Genomic DNA, 26,052 nt, shown 5'->3' with positions numbered 1-26,052 from the left:
GCAAATCATAAATTATTAGAGAAAAATAAAACTTGTATACTATAAAAATAGCGCTAACGATGCATTACGCTTAAAAGAGGGAAAAAGGATTAATTTTCCTGTCCCTGATAATTACAGTGCTGATGCTTTTCATTCTTGCCCCCCAAGCGCAAGACAATATGGCGAATTTGTGTATAGTGTACAATTAACCACCCGGCCCCTCTCGTTCTTTTTTATCGCGCGCCCATTTAAAAAAAATAAATAAATAAAACCATAGGACGGTTTACGAATGAATGAGGAGCCTCTACATTTATTTTTTCCTCCCCTTCACTTATTCTACCCCCTGCCTCGGCGCACTCTTGGACCTTCGACAGCGCCTTTCCCGTTTACTGTGGACGGGGGGAGAATAAAAACAAAATATGCTTATGATTCATTTACCATATGCGCACGAAAGCATATATTTATACATAATTATAAATAAAGAAAAAATAATATACATAATAAATTAAGGACATGAAGAAAATTGGTCTTATAATTTAAACAACAGGATTGAGTTATATAAAGAAACAAAAGTGTTTGAAATATGAAAAATTTTAAAAAAATACTTGAAATAAAAAATGTATATAATTTATATATCAGAAAAAAGAAAACAAACAAAATTGTTCTTTTTTTAATTTCTTTATTTTGAAAAAAAAACCCTATCCAATATACAGATTTGTAACCATGAGGCATCCTCTTCAGTACAGTGGACAGGCAGTATGGCACACACTCCTTCGCATTGCTAAGTAATTTTTTTAAGTATATTTCTTATTAATTTATTTATTTATTATTTAAAAGTGATTTTTTTATGTTAAAATAATCTTTAAAAGGGTAAGTTCCAAATGTAAATCGCCTTCTTGCTTCATTTGGTATTAACCATTTATTTAATCTAGTCGACAAAAATCATGTAAAATAATAAAATATTTACTGGTTTAACCGAACCAGTAGACTCAGTAGTTGATTTGTTGATAATAAAAGTAGTTTCAATCGAATAAGCTTTATCAACAGGATAATATTCCTCAAATGATCTATTTCCAGAACTAGTGGAAATATATATATATATATATTCCCAAAACAAGTTAACTAAATAGTTACTCAATGGATCCATCCATACACGAACATGTTCTCAATAATCTGCTACAAGAACTAGTTTACTTAGTCAAACTTACTCAATGCACCCGTCCACAAACGAGCATGCTCAAATAATCTACTCCCAGAACTAGTTCAAATAAATCTGTAACCAGGCCTAGCTCAAATGATCTGTTCTCAGAACTAGTTACAATGGGCCATTCCGAGAACTAGTTCAAATAAATATATTTCCAGAACTAGTTTACGTAAAAGGAATCGTTCTTCATGAAACGGTCCATTGATTAGTTCAAATGGACCATTCGCAGAACTAGTTTAACAAAACGAATCTTCTCAGAAGGATGCTTCTCGAAAGGAACCGTTTTGCCCCTCTCTTAGTGATATGTAGGTCATAAACGAACTAGTTCAGTAATGATATGTACTTCATAAAAGAACTAGTTCAAATGAGCTATTTTCGAAAATTTATACATGAAAACTAGATATGTTGAATTACAGAGATTATACATTAGCTATTGTACTTAGTGACGTCATGACCGGTTCGTGACGCAGTTCTTTTTATCACAAGACCTTCCTAACGATTGTTGTATATACTTGTAAACCGGACTTACACTTTGGAGTTTGGCCAATTATTGACCACCGAAACCGATGCCGATATCGGTCAATTGATCTACTCTCGTGGGTTGGCGGATCGGCTCTGAAATGGCCGCGGAGAACGAGCAGCCGGTCATCGTGCTTTCATCGGACAGCGACGAGGACATCAGCATCAACGTGGACGACGAGTCGCCGGCGTGTTGCGGCATCTCCGACGAGGACTCGTCCCACGCGGAAGCGGAGCGTCTCAGGAGGCGGCAGCACATCCGCCTCCTCCGGGAACTGCACAGGCTACTGCCTTCGAGCCTGGCCCCTGGGAGAGGGGGGCCCAAAGGCGGGATGGCGTCGCGCCGCTTCATCCTCAGAGAGGCGATAGAGTACATCGGAAAGCTGACGGCGGCCGAGGCCCGATCACAGCTCATCTACGAGAAACACCTTCAGGAACACTCCGACATGAAGCTCAAACTCAAAATGATACAAAAACACATCGAGAAAAAAGGCAAAGCCAAATTATCGCATTAGAGCCCTTGCATATTAATTATGATTATATGAACTAGACGTTCAAAATAAAAATATTATTTAACCTTCAGCTTTTTCTCCCATAGATAGTACCTTTAACATCTCATCGAGGAATCGTTCCGCACTAGGTTGAACGTATGAGATGGTGAAAATATACGACAATTCTATCAGTGAGACGTACATGAGTGGTGTTTAATAACTAGTCCAGTTAGTGAATCGTTCAGTGAGCGAGCTTTCATTGTGGTCGAATGTCTGTCTGATCGTTCACTAATATTAACAAGTTAATACATGATTCATCCACTGAGTCGTGTGTACATGGTTGAGTCGTTCAATGACAATAAGTGAGTTAAAAGTGATTGATAGTTTTAGTGAATCGTTCACTAAATTTTATAAGTACAATTTCGCCAAACTAGTGTATCGTTCAGTGACTGAAAGATTGAGTGAATCGTTCACTACTTGAACTAGTTACGGAATCAATCGCAAATTGAACTAGTTAATGCATCGGTTGATGAGTGTGTATTGTACAGTGTATCGTTCACTAACTGAGTAGTTCAATTGAATAGAGGAATCTTACACTAACTGAGCTAGTTCAATTGAATGGGTGAATCGTTTACTACATGAGCTAGTTCAATTGTATGGGTGAATCTTTCACTGAGCCAGTTCAATTGAATGGGTGAATCGCTCAACTAATGTATCGTTCAGTGAATGAATAGTTCACCAACTGATTTGGTGAATTGTAAATTAACTGAATTAGTGAGTCGTTCGTTCCCTAACTACTAGTTATGGACCCTAGTTCTGTTACTAGTATAGTTGGTGAATCGTTAATGGTAAGTTAATGAAAATTCATAGACTGAATGAATGGTTTAGCCATACAGTGACATTCGAGTTAGTGAACTGTTCACTGGCTGAACTAGTTAATAATTCAGCTACTGAATCGTTCAGTGAGGGATTTATCAGGACTGGTGACTCAAATAGGTGATTAACAGAGAAAAAATCAACTGTTCAGTCAATAGAATTTTAATTAGAAGCTACAGATGACAGCCGAATCACAACATATACATATATTTGTTCTTTTCTTTTTTTAAATACACGCATTAAAATATATATATAACATATATTTATATAATCTGAAGCATCAAAAATATATTTAAATGCTTAATAATAATTTAAAGTGCTTATATTAGGCTAAGAGGCACACGCTAGGATATGTGTAAAGTGCTATTTTTTTTTTTTTTATACAACAGTTTTGTTATGAATTAAACCTAACGTGTTTAAAAAACATTAATATACATAAATTAATATGTAGGTAAGGGAATGTTTAATGGAAGGTAAAACAAATATTGAAAGACTCTACCTGGTATACTGGTCCTTATCATACGACGTCTGGAATGTCTTAGTACGATGTTATATTAAGGAAGGATGAGGACAATTGTTTTGTTTTTTTAATTTTTGGCTTCACTTTACACCTATCAAACATAAACGTGATGTCTGCATTTTTTTCTCGTCATTTTTTTGGTTCGGTCAATATCACAGAGTCGGACAAGGATTTCGTAATCGTGGCAATCTGGAAAAAAAAAGATCGAAACAAAATTAATATTGGGACGATATTCGGTTGTTTTCATATTTAATTGGAATTACTTTGTCTCAAAGGGTCGGTTACAAAACTATTTATGAACTAGTTCAGTCATTGAACGATTCGTTCACTTAACGGCTCACTCATTGTGTAGGTGAATGGAAGATTCATTTAAGTCATCCCCTCCAACTCAGTCAATCAAACGGTTAGTGAACATTCACTCATTCAATTGAATTAACTCAGTAGGTGAACGATTCACCTCATGTTACTGTACACTTCACTCACTCATCAACCAATCCATTAACTAGTTCAATTTGAGAATGATTCCCTAACTAGTTAAGGAATTGAATGGTTCACTCATCTTTCAGTCACAGAAAGATTCATTCAATTAGTCACTGAATGATTCACTCACTTAATTTTAGTGAACGGCTCACTCACAAAGATTCATTCAACTCTTGTCAGTCTGTCACTCAATAAGTCAGTTATTCACCCCTCAGTAACTGAAAGATTCACTCAATTGTTTAATCACCAAACTATTTACTCAATCGCTTCATCAATGAACTAAGATTACTTCAACTCAATAATAAGTTAATGAATAATTCAGTCATTGAACGATTCACTCAATCATTTAGACACTGAAAGATTTAATCACTTAATTTTGGAGAATGAAATCCTGCCAGTCCGTCAACTGGACTTAATTCAGTGACCAAATGATTCACTAATTCAGTGACCAAAGGATTCATTCATCAGAGACCAAACGATTCACTCATTCAGTGGCCGAACGATTCACTCATTGAATGATACTCAATTATTCAGTCACTGAATGATCACTACTCAATCAGTCAATGAAAGATTCAATCACATAATTTTAGTGAACAGCTCATTCGCTAAAATACATTCAAATCTTGTCAGTCCATCAACCAATCACTTATTATTAGTTATTAACCCCTCAGACACGATTCGCTCATTTAGTGACCGAACGATTCACTCATTTAATGAAATACTCTATCATTGAACGATTCCCTCAATCAAAAGATTCACTCCCTTAATTTTAGTGAACAGCTCACTCACTAAGATTTATTCAACTCCTGTCAGTCAGTCATCTGCTCAGTCAATCAATCAATAATTAGTAACTTAGACCCCCGGACATAAATTTATTTGTACTCAGTGACATATTCACCTGAACATCTTGAGGAACGGTAAGCAGATCGTCGTGCGATTTGGAAGCGGTGATAGGCTGAATTTCGACAACCCTAACGCCAATGTGTTTAAGTATCTTGTGCATGTTGTCCGGATAGTCGCCGTGCCCGGACACAATATGCGACAGGTCGTGATTGACGATCCGCCGGCTTTCGATGGCGATCGGCTGCAATCCAGCCACTCCACCTCTTGGCATCGAAAGCGTCCTGTACAGGAAACGCAACAGCCAATCCGTCCTTTCGACGGAGAGAAAACGTTTTCAAAAAGGCACGTTCGGAATTTTACTTCTCGGACAACTCACGTGCAGTATCCGTTGACGAGCTTCCCGGCGACGACTTTCGAAATTTTGTCCCATTTCGCGGCATTGCCCGTGCACGGGGCACCAAGGAGGTAAGCGTCTTGGACAAGCCCGACACAGTTCTGACGCTCCGACATCTCTCGGAGGCAGTAGTAGAGAGCGCGCGCACCGAGTGAATAGCCGATCAGGGTCACCGGCCGGCGCCCATGCTCACGATTCAGCAATACCTGCGCTAAATGCTTTCCAACCTAACATGTAATAAACTAAGGATTAAAAAAATATTAAAAAATTGGATTTTTTTCACCTGCGCCGATCTTCTGCAACAGACTCCCCAAGGGTTGTCGATGACAGACGCCAGGCTCATGAGACCAGCTGGTAGGCTGATCGCACTCACCAAACCTGCAAGAAATGTTTATGTAAAAATTTAAAAAAAAGTGTATGGGGTAGGGGGGATTAACCTGAGAGTATGGTGTATTTCAACGCTTCTTGGGTTGCCATTGTAAGCACCATAGACATGAAGTACTCGATCGCTTTGCCCAATTCGAGCAGGTATGATGACTCGTAGCGCAGGTAATACTGCTCACGAGACGAGTACAGCGTCTTCCAAGGCTTCGTAAAGTTATCTTCACTGCAATTTTTTATTTCATTATTTTAATTTTTTTTTATTTATTTATGTTACCTTTCGTCGTTGATCCATCCAGACAGGGCAATTGTTATGTCGAGCTGAGGCGTCGTAACCGATGTGACGCCATCGCGTCCATTGTCAGTGTACGGGCCAAGCTGGCCGAACGCGAATTCTTCGATTTCACCAACCCTTTTGTTCATCTTGTACCCAGCAAGTCCGCCTCCTGCCGCGCCAAAAAGCGTGCCAAAAACCGCCGCTCCAGCCGCACCAGTCAGTCCGGTGATGATAGCCGATGTTCCCAAAACAGAGCCCAGACCTGCTCCGATCAGAGGAGCCGCTAGTCCTCCTGTCACACCTTTAAAAAATAATAATAATGATAATTAAAAAAAAAAAAAAATGAACCTGTGAATGACTCACCAATCAAAGTCCCACCACCGATCGTTGCCAGAGCGATCATGGCATAACGTTTCGCCTTTGTAATCCTGTTGCGCTTCTTTGTCGTCTTCCTCTCCTCCCTGCAGGGGAAAATTTGCCGATTGTTTTCTTTATTTAGGAAATCATAAAAAAAAAGACATACTCTGTGACGCTAGCCCGTTCCTGTGTCAGGCAGTTGATGACGTTGATCTCGTAAAATTCGACATCGGTCGACTCGACGTCCATGAGCTCCCTCAGCTTGCGTATCAACACCCTCCAACGCGAGTCGTACTCACCTAAAACATTTTTAAAAAAATGTTCACCCCAAAAAATTAATTCTGAAAAAACAAAACAAAAAAATCTTGTTAAACTTTATAAAACTCACCGATAGACAATCCTCAAAAAATGTGTAAAAGTGAAAAAAAAAAAAATAACTGTATAATAATAAAAATTGAACACAAAACAACATTATAATTATTATTAATATAAAAAAAACCTTTCTGAACTGCGACTGTTACGAGGTCTTGGAGTACATAGCAGAGATTTCCTTCAAGGACGGCCTCCGTGTTGAGGACATTGAGGAAAGACTCGGCCGAGTTGGACATCTCGCCTTTAAGGAGGAGGTCCATGATCGGCGACACGGAGTCCGGGAGGCCGAGGTGGCTGACGACGCAGGAAAGGCATTCGTAGCAGAACGGCCGGTCGGGTTCGCAGTCGTAGAACAGGCTGTGGAGAGTGATGGCGCAGAGGCCGGCGTACGAGTATTTACCTGCATCCGTGAGCCCTTCCACGAGATTTATAATATCTACAAAAACAAAAAATTCACAGTGATTCAATAAATTACAAAATCACAATTTAAATGTATGCAGTTGAGTAATACACAATAAATGGGCGAAGACGTGAATAAACTAAAGATAAAATTATCACACGATTCACTCATTTGACAGCAAACGAACGACTGAGTCAAAAAAGGAATGAATCATTCATTGAAGGTACTGTTTTCTTATTGGCTCAAAGAACGGATCATTGACTAGTAGAACTACAAGCTTACTTAACCAACGAATCATCAACTGACCGTACGACCGGCTCTCTGGCTGAACGAACGAATCATTGACTGATAGAACGACGAGCGTTTAAACTAACAGATCATTAACTGAACGAACGATTCATTAACCGAACGACCGCTCTCTGGCTGAACGAAAGTATCATTGACTGGTAGAACGACGAGCTTTTAAACTAACAGATCATTAACTGAACGAACGATTCATTAACCGAAAGACCGGCTATCTGAACGAACTAATCATTGACTGAACGTAAGACACGATTACTTAACAAACGCACAACCAAAATAATAGACGAACGAATACACAATGAGCTACTCATTGACTGAACGAACGAATCAATGACAGAACCTCCAACGCGCTGACTTGAACGCTGACCAAATTAACGAACGAGCGAATCTACCCTTTGATACGAACTACTCACTGACTGAACGAACGACAAGCTTATTTAACCGACGGATCATTAACTGAACGAACGAATCATTGACTGAACGTCTGACTCGATTACTTAATTAACGCTTAACCAAAATGATGGACGAATGAATATAGCTTCTGATACAACGAGTTACTCATTGACTGAACGAACGACCGCCTCTCTGAGTCAACAAACCAATCATTCTCTAACCGATCAGATCGCTGTATGAACCAACGAATCGTTGATTGATAGAACAAGCGTTTTTAACCAACGGATCATTAACTAAACGAACGAATCATAGACCGAGCGACCGTTGTTATAACTAACAAACGCGAGACCAAAATAACGAACGACAAAATCTACCCCGATACGTGCTACTCATTGACTGAAAGAATGACTCGCTGACCACATGACCGGCTTTCTGAAAGAACGAACGAATCATTAACCGAACGACCGGCCTTTTTTTTTTGTTGGATACCAGGGACTGGAGGAGTTCCCTCCTGAGCACTGCAGCTGAGCTGTACAGCTTATCCCTGGCTCCAAATTTTGGGGGAGGGCTCGCAACACAAATGTGAACTTGAGCCCCCGTTTACTGGTGTTCTTCCATCGAAAAAACTCATTTTTGAAGGGGGTTGGGACCAAATTCAGGGTCGCTGAGATCCGATCCCGCCCCTTCCATTGATGAGTGCCGTGTCAATTTCTTTCAATTGCGGCCACCGGTCCTCTTAGGCGTCAGAAAAGTCCAGAGGCGACGGTGGGGATCGAACCCACGACCGCGGGATCTACTAGCCGAGAGTCTGACGCCTTAACCACTCGGCTACCGCACTACTAACCAGCACTCTGACTCAACGACCGATTCATTCACTAACCGACCGGATCGACGACTGAACAAACGATTCTTGACTGAACGACCAGGTCGCTGACTGACGAATGAATCATTGACCGAACGTCCGACGCTATAACTCAACAAACACATCACCAAAATGACGAACGAACGAATCTACTCTATGATATATTGACTTAAAGAATGACTCACTGATTTGTTGGTGGAATAAGTCAATGGCTCATTGAATATAATGAATAATTAACCGAAAGAACGTACGGCTAATTCATTTAACGGACGAAAGGTGAACAAAATGAACGAATCGTTCTTTTTGAATCAACGATTACATGACATACAATGACAACTGAAGTAACGATCGCCTCAATACACCCAACTGTCAAGATTGTGCAATGTTTCAGTTTAAATTAAAGATCTTTTGCGAAAACATTTTCACAGTGATGATAGTACTTTTTAATTATGGGAAAAGCCGACCCTGATCTGGCCGTGAAATCAAAGAACTGAGCTATCAAATCATGTTATCACAACATACGGTATCAACCAGCCTGAAAAGTCCAATCGTCTATAGAAATGATGAATGGTGGAATGAGTGCGGTGTTCAATGTCCACTCCTCTTTCTTTTTTTTCCTTTTTTTTTACCTTTTTCATCGATCCCAACCTCAGCCCCTTCGAAGGAAGGACCGGAAAAATCCATCACATCGCCGGATCAATCAGCCAAGTCGAGTCGCATAACAGGAAAAGGGAGAATTGGAAAAAAAGAAAGTCGTTTTCCGGAGGGAAAATTAAAAAGAAAGAAAAAAATACAAGTGGTCGAAAGATAAAATAAAACGGAACAATGGGCGTGTTTGACACGATTCCAGATAAAACGGGAAACAAAAAATATAAAAAAGAACAGGAAAGAAAATAAAACAAATGTCAAATCCCGTCGGAGTGAACACCACGGATGACGGCCATCGACTGTTAACTCTTGGGAAGGGGGAGTCGGCTTTGCAGGCTGGCCGAAACGAGGGAAAATTTCCCTCCCACGTTCGTAAATTAAACTATGTACGTAAATTAGTGAATAGTTCTGCGAATCGTAAAGTGAGTCGTTCAGTGACATCGAACTAGTGAGTCGTTCACAAACTGAACTAGTTAGTGAATAGTTCAGTCCCTGAATGGCAAAATCAATCGTAAAGTGAGTGAATCATGCAGTGACATTGAGCGAGTGAATCGGTCACAAACTGAACTAGTCAGTGAATAGTTCAGTCACTGAATGGTAGAATTGTCTGAAAGCGTCGGGAATTTATAAAACCGGGAGTATTTTCTGTACACCTGGGGTCAAAGAATAAAATTTAAAAAAATCACAATGTAAATAAATAATTAATTATTAAAAACAATATAATACATTAATAATAATAAGGTATGTTGTCCATAGTAAATGAATTAAAATAAGGTAAACTTAATTTTTTTTTAAACCTCTGTACGAAAAAGAATGTAAAAAAGCATAATAATTGCTTAGATAAGAATTACAATCTTTGTAATATTATAATGAAGTACATTTTGTTTTTTCTTTTTCCAAGGACATGGCTGTTTAAACGACATAGATAATCCCTAGAAATTTTTACATTTTTTTCTAAATATTTTCCATAAATTAAAACATACAAAATCATATTTTACCATTTGTCTCGGAATGTCTTTACAAAAATTGGCAAAGGTAGAAAAATAATAACCGCGGTCAATTGGCACAATCGGTTTGGTCAGTGTACGAAAGAGCTGTTTGGTGAATTAATGAGTCAGTCGATGCGTGAGTGACTGGGTCAGGAAGAGAATGAATTGGTCAATGAGTCAGTGATGAGAGGATGTCTCAAGTTGGTCACTGAGTGAATGAATTGGTCAGTGTGTTGCTATTGAGAGTCTGTCTCATTAAGTTTGGTCAGTGAGTGAATGAGTTGGTCAATGAGTCCGTATTCAGAGGCTGCTCATTAGTTTGTTCGGAGAGTGAATGAGTTGGTCAATGAGTTAGTATTGAGAGCCCGTCTCATCAAGTTTGGTCATTTGGTGAATGAGTTGGTATTGAGAGGGTGTCTCATTAAGTTTGGCCGGTGAGTGAACGAGTTGGTCAATGAGTCAGGGTATTGAGAGGATGTCTCATTAAATTTGGTCAGTGAGGGCATTATCATTTTAATGCACCAAAACGATACATTTACTTAAAATAAATGAGAACTAAAATAGCACTCGCCAATAATGATTCACGATGCCGCCAGAGCCATTCCATTCCTCCTCACGATGATCCTGTCAGAATCAATTTTTGCCGTAGCATGTGCCGATTTGTCGTGGCATACGATATGGACGATCTTGAGGTTCTCCTTAGTAAAAAGAAGCGTGTAGATATAACTTGAATCAATCGAGAGACCGCTTTTGAGATTCGACAAGGCTGTTATTATTGTAGGAATGATCGTCCTTGATTTTTCTATTCTGAAAAAGTTGTTTTTCGGTTTAGAATTGAGTCAGTTACAATTTGTACAGTTTGCTCACCTATGATCAAGATTCCAAGTTGAAAATATGATCCTCTGCTCGCGGCTCTTGTATGGGTTGATTTTATGTCCTTCGCCACGGTTGTGATTGCAGCGTTCCCTGTCCCAGAGGCCACCGCATGTGAAGACACCTTTGGCGTCGCACATCGCCCTGGCAACGGTCCTGTTGAAATAATGTCCCTCGCATTTACTCTTGTCCAGCTTGGCTTTCAAATCGTCTTTTAACCTCTCGACCTGGAGCTTCTTTGCTGCGTAGACATCGGACAAGCGGAGCAGCTTGACAGCCGAGTGGAAATACCCGCGTATCCTCTCGCGACAGCGCATTTCCATGTATGCCTCCTTGGTGCGGCAGCCCGTTTCAACGCCTTTGGCCCATTCGGCGAAATCCTCTTCGGCGTCCCCTTCGGCGAGCTTCGACAATACTTTGATCTTGTCTTTGATCCCGTCTTGGAAGAAACGCTCCACCTCTGCGCCCGCCTTAAGTAAGTCGACATTTACCGTACGGAGGACGTCGTATATCAAGTCGGCACCTGTCCTTACATCGCCTTTCGTCAGGATTACAACCGTCTGTGGCTGAAGCGTCATGAAGTACTCTTCGTCTATTATCGTACCATCTTGCAAATATGCACAGAGACCATCCTTCTCAACCTAAAATTATATAAAACAATAAATAAAAAAATAAAACACGTTATTTAAAAATCAACCACACACAGATAACCAATGAGGAAGGTTGTCAAATTCATCCTACTTAATATAGTCAATTAATGTATTAAAACAACACTATTTTTATGGCTCGCTGAATCACCAAACTATTGAACGAACGAATTATTCAATAACAGATTAAACGACCTGCTCGCTGACTCAATGAAAAATTCATCGATTGATCGACCGTTCGCTGAGGCAACAAAAGAATCATTGACTGAACAAACGAATCATTCAATAACACATCGGCCCAATGACTAAACGAACGAATTGACCAAAAAACGACTAGCTGACTCAGCGATAGAATCATTGACTAAACTAACGGCTCACTGAATCAACAAACTAGTTCAATTGATTGAACGAACGAATCATTCACTAACCGTTCGCACCGATGACCGAACGAACTGGCTGAAAGAACGAATTGACTGAACGACTCGCTGATTTAACGAACGAATAATTGAGCAAACGACCGGCTCACTGATTTAACTGATTAATAATAAAACAATAAAATATTTTAGAATGTATTTTAAAGGGTGGGGACGTACTTGGAGTTTTTTCGAGCCTTTTTCAAGAAGCTCGCCGAAGGAGCGGCACGCCACGCCGAAAAGCCTCTTCCGCCCATTGTCCGTCACCTTGAAACCCTAGAAAACGACCAACCCAGTCAATTGACCCGGATCTTAATTGTTTGTTATTTTTAATTTTTAATGGGCCAGACCTTCAAATGAGACATTTATCTTTAAAAAACCGTTAGCCGGTAACAACAGTGGAGGTTTCATGTTATCTCGTATCAATAACTCGTTTGTGACGTCAGAAAAAAATTCTAAAAGATTTTTCGGAAAAGCATTTTTTGTAATTTTTTAAGGTGAAACTAATTAATAGATTTTAGCCTCAAAAAGCACGCCAGACATGGTTTTACAGCCACGTAGGTTTTACAATGGTTTTCAGTTTCATAGAGTGGGTTATATAATTGTTTCCGGCCTTTGCAACTTAAGTTAGTTATTAGTTTGTTGAATAAATTACACAATTGATTTAAAAAGTAGGTTATGCCACTGTTTCAAATTTAAGGAATTATGTTACACAAGGGTTCTGGTTTCTAGTCGTTGATGTTGATTATACAGTCAATCTTAGAATGAAGGGTATGTAAAAGAGTTCTTTATCCAAAAAGGAGGTTATAATATTGTTTTAAGGTATTTGAAAAAATTTTACAATGCCACAATCAAGGTTGTAGGGTTTCAAGCTCGCAAAGTAGGTTAAACCAATGATTTCAATAATAAAGCAGGTTACATTAAATGTATTTAGTCTCATAAACTAGATTTTACCACTGTTCCAGTCTCATAAAGTAGGTTATAAAAGAAATGTATTCAGTCTCATAAAGTAGGTTTTACCACTGTTCCAATCTCATAACATAGGCTATAAGAGAAATGCATTCATTCTCATAAAGTACGTTTCCCTGCTTTACCGGTCTCATAAAGCAAGTTATGAAAAGAACTTATTTGGTCTCATAAAGTAGATTTCACCACTGTTCCATGCTCACAAAGTATGTTACACTACTTATTCCAACCTCAAAAAGTGGTTATAAAAAAATTATATTCAGTCTCATATAGTAGGTTTTATCACTATTCCAATCTCATAATGTTATACATTGATGTCTAGTCTGATAAATTATATTATACAATTGCACATTCTCAGAATGATAGTCATACCAGGGTTTCCAGCTTCACAAAAGTGGTTATTACTGTTTCCACTTACAATGGTTCCACTACCGAAAAATATTTATGCAATATTTTCCAGTCAGGCAAAGTAGATTATACGATTGTTTTAAAAGTCTCAGTTTTGTACAATGTTTTCCAATTTCACAAAGTGAGTTTTACTATGGTTTCAGTCTCTTAAAAATAATTGAATAGTAATTTCCAGTCTCATAAAGTAGGTTATACAATGGTTTCTCGTATGATAATGTGGGCTGTAGCACTGTTTTAAATCTCATAAAACGGGTTATTATAAAACGGTTTCCAATTTTAGAAAGTAGTTATTCAGAAATCGTGAGATGCGGTCTGGAACGCATCTCACGATTTCTGAATAATTATCGATTAACGGTCACTAATCACCACACACTTAGAATATAGGTTTTACCACTCTTCCAGTCTTAATTTCACACAAAGATTATTCAATGGTTTCAGACTCAGAAATCCAATGACTACATTCTCACAAAGTAGATAATAAAATGGTTTCTAGTCTTGGGAATTAGATTACTATGTTCTCACAAAGTAGTTAATACACTAGTTTCTAGTCTCAGAAAGCAGGTAGTTTGAAGGTTTTACAATCTCAGATCATACTAGGTTTTTACAATATCTGTTCATACGTAATACCAAACTTGACAGCATTTTGTAATTAAGCGAAATGAAGGTTTTATTTAAGTTTCGTTAAGTAACGTAAAAAAGTTGTTTCTACAAACAGAACAATTCTGCACGACATCTTTTTGACATTATGTATAATTAATTATTTATGAAAGTGTTCATATAAATATGTAATGCTTATTTTTATGATATAGATTTGGTTTGAGTGCTCCAGTACTGATACATGCACGGACAAATGTTAGTTGAACATATATAATACATAGCAGGGGGTAAAATAACAAAATTATGAAATGTTTCAAACTATTATTATTTAAACTGCTTTTTTTAATATACATATTTCTCATTTTTACTTCTTCTTTTTTTTGTTTTTACAAGAGTGTACATCAATGATGTCCGGTGCCGGCGGTGCCTTCGTACATGTAGTGCTTGACACCGTGGGCCGGGAGCTGCTTTGGCAATGCAGGAGGTAGCCAAAGGTCACGGCAGAGCACGTTTATTAGGTAGAAGCCAGTCAACGTACCTAGGAACATGAGCCCCATCACTGGAGCCGATAACCTTTCCCTCTTGCTGATGTCCAGTCTGTTTTGGGCAAGGTGAAAAAAGAAACAAAGTTTGTCCTTTGAAAACTGAGGTATAAAATATATATTTAAAGAGAAAAAGGACTACCTGTCCTCGGTGTACATGTTGAAATCTTCGTGTAACGCCTCGCCGAAGTTCCTCCTGTACTCGGGAAAGTCCCACGGGTAGAAAGGGTCTCGCGATTCGACCGAGTAAGGCTTGAAGTCTGGGTAGTCACCAGCGCCGTAACCGTCGTCGTCAATCGGCTTGTACTCCTGAGGTAAGAGGTTGTACTTCTTGGCGGCAGCGAGACGCTCCTCCTCCGTCTTCGGGTACGGACCCGGCATCCAGTCCTTGTTCCATGCAGCACGCAAAGCCGAACCGGAACAGATGCTACGCCGAGCCACTTGATAAAGCAGCTTCCCCTTCAGCACAGACATCTAAACAAATAACAACCGGTCAACTATAAAATCACTCTCCCAGATTTGAAAGCTAACAAACAGAATCTTTCAAATAAAACCCGCATCGAGTAGACAACTACAAAGCCAATCAAATACACATTAAAAACGCAATAAAATACATAAATAACACTTGATCAAGCCAACTTGTACCACCAAATGTGAGTCCTCCTGTAGCGACAGGAAAACAAACATTTACGCATTTCAATAAATCAATATTAATTAAGCAAAATTAATTTCACCTTTTTTTTTGTGTATTTTCTCTCTGGGTTACCAGTTTTCCTGACTGGTAGAGAAAACCTCAACCAGCAGCGTAAGGACCCTCAAAACGGCAATCAGCTGATGGAATAACCTCAAGGCACAATACTTACAGCGCCTGGCGGAATTATATTAAAACTAACTTAAGAGTATTCATATTACTTTTAATAAAGTTTTTAAGGTCGAGTTTCATTTAATCTAGAAAATATAATCATAATTATTGTACAAACCCACTTTATGACACTGAAAACCATTGTATAACCTAATTTGTTAAAATTGTAAAACTTTGTAGAAGCATAATTAATGGTACTGGAAACCATTGTATAACCTTCTTAGTTAAAATTGGAAACATTGCATAACCTACTTCCTTTTGTTTAGAATTGGAAAGTTTTGTAGAAGCCTATTTAAAGACATTGGAAACCATTATACAACTCATTTTATGCCACTAGAAACCATTGTATAACTCATCTTATGACTAAAAACCGTTGCATAACCTCCTTTTTAAAGTTGGAAACCATTGTAGAAGCCTATTTAATGATGCTGGAAACTACTGTACAAACATACTTTAAGATACTGAAAACCATTGCATAGCCTACGTTATTAAAATTGGAAACCATTGTAAGTAGTATAAAATGGTCACTTCTGGGACCACCTCAACCAACTCCTATAACCTTCTTTACTGTAATGGAAATAATTGTATAACCTACTTTATAATACTGAACAACATTATATGACCAACTTTATGATTCTGTGCATGATTGTATATCCCACTTTGTGATACTAGATAACATTTTATGACCTATTTTGCGATGCTGGTCACTTTTTATTACCATCTTTAATGAAATGAAAATCATAGCATACTTTACAATACTTCAGACCTAGCCTACTTTATGAAGGTAGAAACTATTGTATAACAAACTATATTATGAAATTGAAAAACCTTTGTATAACCTTCTTTATGAGATTGTATAAAATTTATTGACAAGAAACCATTTTATAAACACTTTATGATCATTTAAACCTAACCTACTTTGTGAAACTATTCGATAACAAACTATTTTATGGAATTGAAACACCATTGTATAACATATTTTATGGGATTGTGTAAACTGTATTAGATGAAGACAAATGTTTATCCCTCTTTATGAGAATTTAAACTTAATGTCGTTTGTGAAGCTAGAAACTGTTGCATCACAACATACTTTATGAAATTGAAAAATCTTTGTGTTACCTTATTCTAAACCACTGTAGAACCTACTTTAGGTTACTAAGAACTACTGTGAAACCTGTTAAGTGGAAACTATTTTAGAACCTACTTTGTAGAAACGGAAATCATCATCACTTTGTGAGTTTGGAGGCCATAGTATAACTTACTTTATGATACTGGAAACTATTTTCATAACATACTTTATGATTCGACAAACTATTGTATTATCAACTTTTTGATTGTTGGAAACCAGTGATCATGTCAAAAGATAGGTTACAAATTCCTAGTATTAGGTTGTATGTTTACAATAGTTTCCAATCATCATTCCTGACATGTTGAAGATGAAAAGGACAGAACTGGAAAAAAAAGATTTTCCATTAAATAACATACATGTTAAAAAATATATATATAAAAAATAAGAAATTATTTTATTTACATTATCACATGACATTGATTGGTTATACATAACATTTAAATTAAGAAAGTGGGTAAAAGATGTCCTGTAATCATAAGTTTATCACAGACACGATCACTAATTATTTTTTAGGGTTTTTAAAGTTTTTTTTTTCCTTTTTTGTAAATATATATATGTGATATTTAAATAATATGGGAGGCGCTGAAATTGTGGCATATTTATTTAAATATGGGTTTTCATATGACGTTTGAGTTTATAAATTTGGTTGGACGAGTAGGCGCACATGGTGCAGTTGTGCACTTTCACCTGGTTGCCGACGTGCGCCATTGCATGCACCCTCAGGTCTTGAACGTTGGAAGCGTTATAGTCACACTTTTTGCATGCTAGGTCACGCATATGCGTTTTCATGTGCACCTTGAGGTTCCATGCCTTTGAGAAGGCGTGGCTGCAATTTGGGCACGGGTACGGCCGTTCGCCCGTGTGCGTCCGCATGTGCACCTTGAGCTTGCCGGCCTGGTCGCAGGCGTAGCTGCAGTAGTCGCACGTGTAAGGCTTCTCGCCGTGCGTCTTCATGTGCGCCTTGAGCTTGTTCGGAGTAGGGAATCCATCACCGCAGACGGAGCAGCCGTTCGAATGCGACTGCGAGTGACTCTGAAGGCTGGACTCGCGTCCGGTTGAGTAATCGCACTTGTCGCAGGCGAAGCCTTTCTTCTCGACGTGCGTCTTCATGTGCCGCTTCAGCTTGCTAGGCACCGGAAACGTGTAGTCGCAGTACTTGCACGGGTAGCGGCTCTTCTTGTCCGTCTTCTTCACCTCTGCAGTGCAAACGTGCGACATGAGCTGGATGTTGTCATCGAATGACGTGTCGCAGTCAAGGCACTCGTACGAAAACGGGATCTCGGGGTAGCCCTCATCTTCCGGCTGCTTGTCATTCTGCACATTCTTTCCTTCCACTTCGACACCATTCTTAGATGACATTGTAAACACAAGCTTCCCTATTAACAAACAAATAATTTAAATGACCTACACCGTATATATGCAGAGTATTGCAAAGATTTCTAATAATAACATTTTTTTTTAGCCATATCATACACTTTATGATACTGGAAACAATTGTACCATTTTTTATTTATTTTTTAGGCTTATCATAAACTACTTTATACAAACGATAGTACAACTTTTTTTTAAAAATCTTAAACTACTTTCTGATACTAGAGACAATTGCACAACAAAAATGTTTTGTAGGCTTATTATAAACTACTTTATGATACTGGGCATAACAATTTTTTTTTAAATTAGATTTTAACAATTAAATTAATTAATTAAATTTAGTGGAAAAAAGTATGTACAAACTTTTTACAAGGCCTATCGCTAACTACAATATGATACCGAAAACCATTGCATAAAAAGAACACTTTATGAGGCAGGAAATAATCGTATAACGTTTTTTTAGGGTTGTCATAAACCATTTATAACAGCTGAAATCATTGTATAAAAACTAAATTGAGAGACTAGAAATATTTGTATGAAACAATTTTTTTAGGGTTATCAAAAACTACTTTATGATACTGGAAACCATTGTAGAACAAACTTTTTGTGAAAGCATTTAAGAAACTAGAAACCATTCAACAGAAAACTATTTTTTGAGACATATAACAAACAATTTTATGAGACAAGTAACAATTTGACAATGTAATTTTTGAAACTTACATTACATAACCTACTTTGTCAGATTAGAAACTGTACCATTATCATACAAGAAACCATAGTTAACCTAGATGAAATTGGAAACAATGATATAACCTACTTTTCCCCCTATCACCAGTCGAACCCACTGGAAACCATTTTAGAACCTACTTTATGAAACTGAAAAAACTGTACCTATTTTATGAACTCAGTAAAACAACTGTATAACCTACTTCATCAGGTTATACATAATTTTTTTACAACTAATTTGTGAGGTTTGAAACCATTATATAACCTTTTTTAATATGCTATAAACCCTTTTATAACCTACTTTCTGAGGCTTGAAACAATTGCATAACTTACTTTGTTGAAATGAAAACCTTCCTATAACCTACGTACCATGTGTGAATACAGTTTTGAGATTGAAAACGTTTTTACAACCGACTTTTTGTGATTAGAAACAGAGGTATAACCTACCCACTGAAAAAAAGTATAGCAAACCGCTGTATAACGGAATTTATTACAAAAATTTAGATTTTTTTAGTCTGCGGTGTGATCAAGCAAAATTGGTCGACTGAACTACTAATCAATTGACCTGGTTAAATTTCTTTAGTTTTTATTCAATAGTAAACTTTTTTCTGACGTTTTTTAAACGGATCACGTGTAAAATGCATTAACCAAAATATACAGGGTGCTGCATTAAATATTACAAATCCGATATATTTCAAGATTTTAAGGTAATAAACGACCGTTCCACCCTGACGGCCGATCTTGCGTATACTTAAAAAAAATAAACTTTGTTTTAAATATTAATTTTTAAAAAAATTGTTTTATTGGGGAAAACGCTAAAAAAGGGAAAAAAGAAAATTGTAGAAGGAACGACCCGATTTCGGGCTGAAGGGGGCCATCGGGATACGTCGAACGCAAAATCAAAATCGACAAAAAAAATTGAATACCTCTTCTATCTCTCTCTCTCCAGGCTTTTCTTTCCTCTCTCACTTTCTCGCCTGGAAAGAATAAAAAAGAAGATTTTCCGTTAAAATAGAAAAAAAGACAAAACTATCCGACTGTCCATAATTTGTTTACAAAACGGTCTAGGTTCAGGGGAGGCACCGAGGCAGGTTGCAAGTTGAACGAAGGTTCTCAACCCCCTTCTCATCGATTGATCTAAGAGGATCCGTGACGTCACAAGTAAATCGGTCTCCCATCGTCGAACTGTTTTGTTAATTAATTATTAATTAATTAATTACTTTATTGTAAACCGTGCAAGTGCATAAATGACCTGTTGCAGAATTATCACAATGGAATCGTTTTATCAAACCTACTTAATAAAGCATTTAACCTTGGCAAAACCCATTTTATAAAACTTATAAACTATGTATAAACTACTTTATATAATTAGTGATTGTAGAGGATTAGTTTACCCCTTTGTTCTGATTAAATATCGGCAAAACCTACATTCAGGTCCTTGAAACCTGCTTGTTTTATATAGAGTGAAACCTAAATTTTTTTTATTTACGTATCAACTATGAAATAATTCAAAACCTTTAACAACAACTTTATGAAACATATAACCTTTGTATAAGCTGCTTTATGAAACTTATAACCATAGCATAACCGCCTATATGACCATAAAAATTAAGCTTCTATATGGTACCTATATCCATAGTATAACCTACTTTATGAAACCGATAACGTTGATATAAGCTGCTTTTTGGAAACCTATAACAATAGTATAACGTACTTTATAAAACCGTTCACCTTGGTATAAGATTCTTTGTGAAATTCTTAACTATAGTATAACCTTCTTTATAAAACATATGGCATTTGTATAAGCAGTTTTCTGAAACCTATAACTAGAGTATAACCTACTTTAAGACCTTACAACTTTGTCGTAAGTTTCTTTATGATACCTATAACCGTAGTATAAACTACTTTTTGATGACCTGACTGATGACCTGATTCTAAGATGTTTTAGGAATCTATAACTATAGTATAGCCTACTTTAAGACCATACAACTTTGGTGTAAGCTGCTTTATGATACGTATAACTATAGTCTGACCTACGTTATGACCATACAACCTTGGTGTAAGCTGCTTTATGATACGTATAACTTTATGACCATACGACCTTGTTATAAGCGTTTTTACAAACTTATAACCACAGTATAACCTATTTTATGACCCTACAACCTTTGTATAAGCTGCTTTATGGAAACCTATAACCACAGTATAACCAACTTTATGACTATATAACGTTCTTATAAGCTTCTTTATAATAACCATAACCATATTATATCCTACTTTATGACCATACAATTTTGATATAAGTTACTTTATGATGCCTGTATCCACTGTACAACATACTTTGTAAACCTCGGCATAACGTACTTTACTACATTGTAGAGTCTAAAGTGTTAGTATATTCTTTTTTTCTGGTTTATAAATATTCTTGAAACCTAAAATCTGTAGCTTAAAAGTTTTGTAACCTATTTTATTACATTAGAGAGTAGAGGGTTCGTTTAAACTACTTTCCTGGTTAAAATGATGCATATTTCTAACATTTTCAAAACCAGTAACCTTCGTATAACCTGCTTTATTTTTATTTTTTTAAAAGGAAATTATGTATAACTAGGTAAATTTTGATTCTGCGTTATACAGTGACAAGTCAAGATATGTAAACTGTTGCGCTTAATGTTTGTTCAAATTGTAGCTGATTGTATATTTGTCATGTGTAGACCCGGCTATTCCATATGATTTTTTGTTTGTGTTCTTGTGTGTGCGTTTTTTTCTCTCTTTCTTACCGATATTCCGATTAATAGAAGCTTGTTTTTTTTCGGTTTGTGGTGTTTTCTTTGAAAATTTTGATCCATTGGAAATATGGTCTCGAAAGAAGCATTCGTGAACATCATAACTGGGGATATCAGACTTTGTGAATCCCTTTACGACATATTGCCTGGGATAAGTGAGCGTTTTTTTTTTTAATTTTTTTTTTTTTTAATTTGTTTTTGTTTTCAAGTCGGTTTCTCTTCGCTGGTTAACGGGATGGCGGTCGCTTGGCCTTCGACGGCTTTGATCAAGTTCAGGAGGCACGAAGCCGACTACTTCCTCACCCCTAAGCAACGCTCCTGGGCTGTTTCGTTCAGCTACTTGAGCCAGATCCTGATAGTTGTACCGACGGCCCTCATGCAGGACCGATACGGTAAAAAGAAACTCCTCCTCATTTTCTACTGGATGCACTTCGTCGTCTGGGGGATAATCTGCCACTACAGGTCCCACTCCGGTTTCATCCTCTCGCAGATCCTGGCCGGGATCAATTTCGGTTTCTCGATACTCAACGGGCCGACTTTCCTCGCCGAGCTGACCAACCCGGTGAAGAGAGGGAGGTCGGCCTCCATCCTAAACGCCTTCTTTCTACTAGGCACCATCATCGAGACGGTCATCAGCACTGCGTTGGACTACAAGACCCAGGCGTTCATCTCCGGTGGAATAGCAGCAGCTCTCTACCCGTTCCTTTTCTCGGTACCGGAGAGTCCTTATTTCCTCATAAGGTCGGGCAACGTCGACCAGGCCATCTACGAAATGGGGAGGATGAGGGGTGTCAAACTACGACAGGAAGAGGTTTGGTATAAACACGTTATTAACTATTTTTATTTAACATCCTCAATCGAAACATTTTCTAACCTCAGAAAGTAGGTTTTTCCATAATCACGATCGGGTTATTGAAAAAAAGTTATGAGTCCAAACACTCTCATAAAAAAAAGTTAAACTACGTTTTTTTACGTCATAAGATTATGTAAGCTGTTTATTTAAGTGCTAACTTAAATATTTTCCAGTATTAGATAAGGTTAATTTAAGATTTCCACTTGGTAACTTGGTTATAGAAAGACTTCCATAGTAAAGTGGGTTATAATTAATTATATATAATTATTAAATTATTCCGTTTCATAAAAATGTTATACTAAGGTTTCCCAAATCATAAGCAGGTTATATCTATATTTCTCACATCATAACCAGATTTTGTATGAAGGTTTCCACCCTAGGAAAGTAGGTTATAGAGAGATTAAACGGTCGCATAAAAAGGTTATACTATGGTTTCTCTACGTTATAATATTATTAGTTTATAATAAGGTAAATAGGTTTCATAAAAAGGGCATACTATGTGTTCCAAGTCATGAGCAGGTTATATTAATATCACGCACATCATAACTAGATTTATAAGAAGGTTTGCACCCAGGAAAGAAGGTAAAATCAAGGCACTCCATAACTGAGCAGTTTTATGAAAGGCTTTCAGTTTGGGAAAAAAGGCCTCACTAAGGTGCTACAAAATAAAGATTTCTCACATCATAATCAGGTGAGACAGATGTGGACAGTTTCCAACCCCCCCCCAAAAAAAAGGTTACTATGGGGTTAAAAGGTAACTAAAAGTGGTAATTCTAAGGTTTTCCAAGTCGTAAGCACGTCATATTAATATTTACCACATTTTAATCAGGTTGTAGGTAGGTTTCTACCCTAGGAAGGAAGGTTATTGAGGGAGTAAGACGATTGTATAAAAAGGTTATGTTTGCTTTTCTAAATCATAAACAGGTCACTCAAACATTTTCCAATCCTAGAGAGAAGGTTAGATTAAGATTTTCCATTTCACAACTGGGTCATTGGGAGGTTTCCAGGCAAGAAAAGAAGGTTAAACTCGCTTTCCATAACTGAGCAGGTTTATGAAAGGCTTCCAGTTATAGAAAGAAGGTTGTGCTGTGGTTTTTCAACGTCATAAGCAGGTTAGTCTAACATTATGCAGTATTAGATAAAGTTAAGTTAAAATTTTTGCTAACTAAGGGTCTAATAAGTTAAACTAAGGTTTTATAAGCCATGAAGATGTCCCAAATCATAATTAGGTTATAGGAAGTCTTTACATCTTAAAAAAGAAGGTTATAGTGAGTTTAAAAGGTTATTAAAAAAGTTTTACTAAGATTTTTCAAGTCATAAATCGGTTATATTAATATTTCTTACATCGTACCGTATCTTACCAGATTTATAGAAGCTTTACACGAGGAAAACTGTACCATTTTCATATAACCTACTTCCTAAAATGGAAAATCTTTTAATAGCCTGCTTATGATATTAAGAGCATAAATGTCTCTTTTATCGTACTTTACCACTTTATTATAACATTTTTTAAGACAGGAAACCTTTAAGTAAATGAAAGTGATACGGTAAAGTGATTAAAATGATTCGAAGTAACCTTAGTATAACATATTTTTTTAAACAATAATCTATATATGTTTATGGTAATTGAATTAATTTTTTTGAGACTGTACAACCTAACTAAATTTTTGTTGCCTATTTGTTTATATTACATTTTTTCTAGGTGAACGCTATAATGAAAGTATCAGTTGGAAAGGGCGTGTCCTATTGCGACATTCTCGTCGACCCGGCGATCAGATATTCAATGATGAGGGGCTTACTGCTCACCTTCATACAGAGGGGGTCAAGCTACACTCCCCTTCTCGTCTACCCTGCCCAGCTCCTCCCGGCCAGCTTCATACGGGCCAAGTACATCCCTTGCATACTCAACAGCTGCATATTCGCCGGGATATGTATATCGGGGAGCCTCGTCGACCTGTTCGGCAGGAAGAGTTTCATGATAGTCTCGACTCTCGGCACGATGGTATTCCAGGCGGCGCTTTCTTGGTGGTTCTGGGCCCACGAGTACGACCTATACGACAACCGAGCACCCCAGCTACCCCTTCTCATCTTCATGGTCCACAATTTCATGTACGGGATCGGACTGTTCTGGATACCGGGCCTAGTCACGAACGAACTCCTCCCGGTCAGGATAAGAGCCAAAGCGCTGAGCATGATACTCGTTTTCGGCGGTATATGCAGCTTCGTCTACATCAAGATATTCATAATGATATGGAAGTCGATCGGGGTTTACTGCAACTTCACCCTGTACCTATTGGCGACCATGGTCGGTTTCACATACTCATGGTTCATGCTCGAGACTAAGAACAAAACCCTAGACCAGATACAGCAGCAGCTTGCTAAGAAGCACAAGAGGGTTTCTATCGAATCAACGAACACGGAGATGTCCGACCAGATAGAAATGGGAAATTGGGGCCAAAGTGCGACCAAGCACAATTATCAGATGCAATCGGGACAGAAGAAATGACAACCGACTATCCCAAGACAATTCAGCTGCTAAAAAAAGCCCCCCCCCAAAAAAAAAAAAAAATCTCAAGCTCCTCAATTCAATTGTTTTACAAAAATAAACAATTGTTTGTAAATCTGAACTAATTATTTTATCAAACAACATTTAACAAAAGTTCTACTCTTAGGTTGAAACGTCAGGTTATCCTACTTACTTATAACCTTTTTTTTAAATTTTCATTAATGTATTTGAATATAAATTTTTCTCTTTGTGCCAGTTTTAACGGAAATAACGAAGGTAAAAACTGAAAAATATCAATAAAAATTAATTAAAGAAAAATAAGGTTCCAGGTTAAGGGGTTAGGTGACGACATAAGTAACGCGTATTAACTGCAGATTGAGATGGCGTCGTCTTTCGAACTAATCGATATCCAAGTAACCGACTTAATGACAGATCATTCAAAAATTTTCATTCATGTATTTTCTTACAATTTTTTGTTTATGGTAGTATGAACGGAAATAACGAAAAATAACTTAAAAATCAATAATAATTAATTAAAGAAAAATAAAGTTCTAGGTTAAGGGGTTCGTGACTTTATAAGTGACAAGTATTAGCTGCGGATCGAGACGGCTTCCTCTTTCCAACCAATCGATATCCAAGACTTGATGAAAGATAATTCATAATTCACTAATTTCGTGGTCCGTTTGACCAATTAATATATTACAATTAATTAAGGTTTTTAGTTGAGATAAAAAAGTCAATGGCACGAGCGGGATTCGAAAAAAATCGGGAAAATTCAAAAGGTGCGGGTGAGTTGGGAAGTTAGTGTCCGAGAGGATCGAGGTCACGATAGCTCAAGTGGTAGAGCAGCGGCGTATCAAGCCGAAGATCGTGGGTTCGAATCCCGCTCGTGCCATTGACTTTTTTTATCTCAACTAAAAACCTTAATTAATTGTAATAATTCAAAATTTTTCATTAATGTATTTTCATATAAATTTTTTTGTTTATACGAGTTTAAACGGAAATTTAAAAAAATCTTAGAAAATACTAATAATAATTCATTAAGGGAAAATAAAGTTCTAGATTAAGGCATTAGTGAAGTCATAACTGAC

At 37.3% G+C, this 26,052-nt stretch overlaps 5 protein-coding genes across 8 annotated transcripts; 1 reads left to right on the top strand and 4 right to left on the bottom strand.

Moving 5' to 3' along the window:
- Positions 1–3,215: 3,215 nt before the first annotated feature.
- LOC106673269 (transmembrane and coiled-coil domain-containing protein 4-like) lies at positions 3,216–9,618 on the bottom strand. Of its 3 annotated transcripts, XM_014405340.2 has the most exons (11): positions 9,281–9,617; positions 6,821–7,129; positions 6,710–6,721; positions 6,488–6,620; positions 6,328–6,425; positions 5,965–6,265; positions 5,744–5,913; positions 5,590–5,684; positions 5,289–5,533; positions 4,968–5,223; positions 3,216–3,778 (listed from the first exon to the last, which is right to left on the bottom strand). In XM_014405340.2, exons 1-11 carry the CDS (start codon positions 9,333–9,335, stop codon positions 3,719–3,721), a joined length of 1,734 nt encoding a protein of 577 aa, XP_014260826.1. In that variant the 5' UTR covers positions 9,336–9,617; the 3' UTR covers positions 3,216–3,718. The 3 variants fall into 3 exon arrangements, with proteins under 3 accessions (XP_014260826.1, XP_014260825.1, XP_014260827.1); XM_014405339.2 differs by lacking the exon at positions 6,710–6,721 and having other exon boundaries at positions 6,488–6,662; positions 9,281–9,618; XM_014405341.2 differs by lacking the exon at positions 6,710–6,721 and having other exon boundaries at positions 9,281–9,615.
- Positions 9,619–10,926: 1,308 nt separating this feature from the next.
- LOC106673270 (DNA fragmentation factor subunit beta-like) lies at positions 10,927–12,756 on the bottom strand. Its single transcript, XM_014405342.2, has 4 exons — positions 12,572–12,756; positions 12,402–12,497; positions 11,156–11,802; positions 10,927–11,090 (listed from the first exon to the last, which is right to left on the bottom strand). Exons 1-4 carry the CDS (start codon positions 12,584–12,586, stop codon positions 11,021–11,023), a joined length of 828 nt encoding a protein of 275 aa, XP_014260828.1. The 5' UTR covers positions 12,587–12,756; the 3' UTR covers positions 10,927–11,020.
- A 144-nt stretch (positions 12,757–12,900) lies between these two features.
- On the top strand, positions 12,901–25,030 carry LOC106673285 (facilitated trehalose transporter Tret1-1-like). Of its 2 annotated transcripts, none has more exons than XM_024227249.1 (3): positions 12,901–12,992; positions 21,812–22,413; positions 24,158–25,030. In XM_024227249.1, exons 1-3 carry the CDS (start codon positions 12,986–12,988, stop codon positions 24,959–24,961), a joined length of 1,413 nt encoding a protein of 470 aa, XP_024083017.1. In that variant the 5' UTR covers positions 12,901–12,985; the 3' UTR covers positions 24,962–25,030. The 2 variants fall into 2 exon arrangements, with proteins under 2 accessions (XP_024083017.1, XP_014260853.1); XM_014405367.2 differs by lacking the exon at positions 12,901–12,992 and adding an exon at positions 21,414–21,757.
- Positions 14,551–15,579, bottom strand: LOC106673250 (NADH dehydrogenase [ubiquinone] 1 beta subcomplex subunit 8, mitochondrial). Its single transcript, XM_014405293.2, has 3 exons — positions 15,469–15,579; positions 14,877–15,208; positions 14,551–14,789 (listed from the first exon to the last, which is right to left on the bottom strand). Exons 2-3 carry the CDS (start codon positions 15,206–15,208, stop codon positions 14,594–14,596), a joined length of 528 nt encoding a protein of 175 aa, XP_014260779.1. The 5' UTR covers positions 15,469–15,579; the 3' UTR covers positions 14,551–14,593.
- Positions 17,097–19,927, bottom strand: LOC106673252 (zinc finger protein draculin-like). The gene is made up of 2 exons (XM_014405294.2): positions 19,749–19,927; positions 17,097–18,101 (listed from the first exon to the last, which is right to left on the bottom strand). Exon 2 carries the CDS (start codon positions 18,082–18,084, stop codon positions 17,329–17,331), a length of 756 nt encoding a protein of 251 aa, XP_014260780.1. The 5' UTR covers positions 18,085–18,101; positions 19,749–19,927; the 3' UTR covers positions 17,097–17,328.
- Positions 25,031–26,052: the final 1,022 nt, after the last annotated feature.

The sequence above is a fragment of the Cimex lectularius genome, unplaced genomic scaffold, assembly GCF_000648675.2.
Source record: "Cimex lectularius strain Harlan isolate CLEC.00 unplaced genomic scaffold, Clec_2.1 scaffold14, whole genome shotgun sequence".
Classification (NCBI taxonomy): Eukaryota; Metazoa; Arthropoda; class Insecta; order Hemiptera; family Cimicidae; genus Cimex; species Cimex lectularius.
The sequence above is the reverse complement of the archived record's forward strand: the minus strand, read 5'-3'. Positions and strand labels throughout refer to the sequence as shown.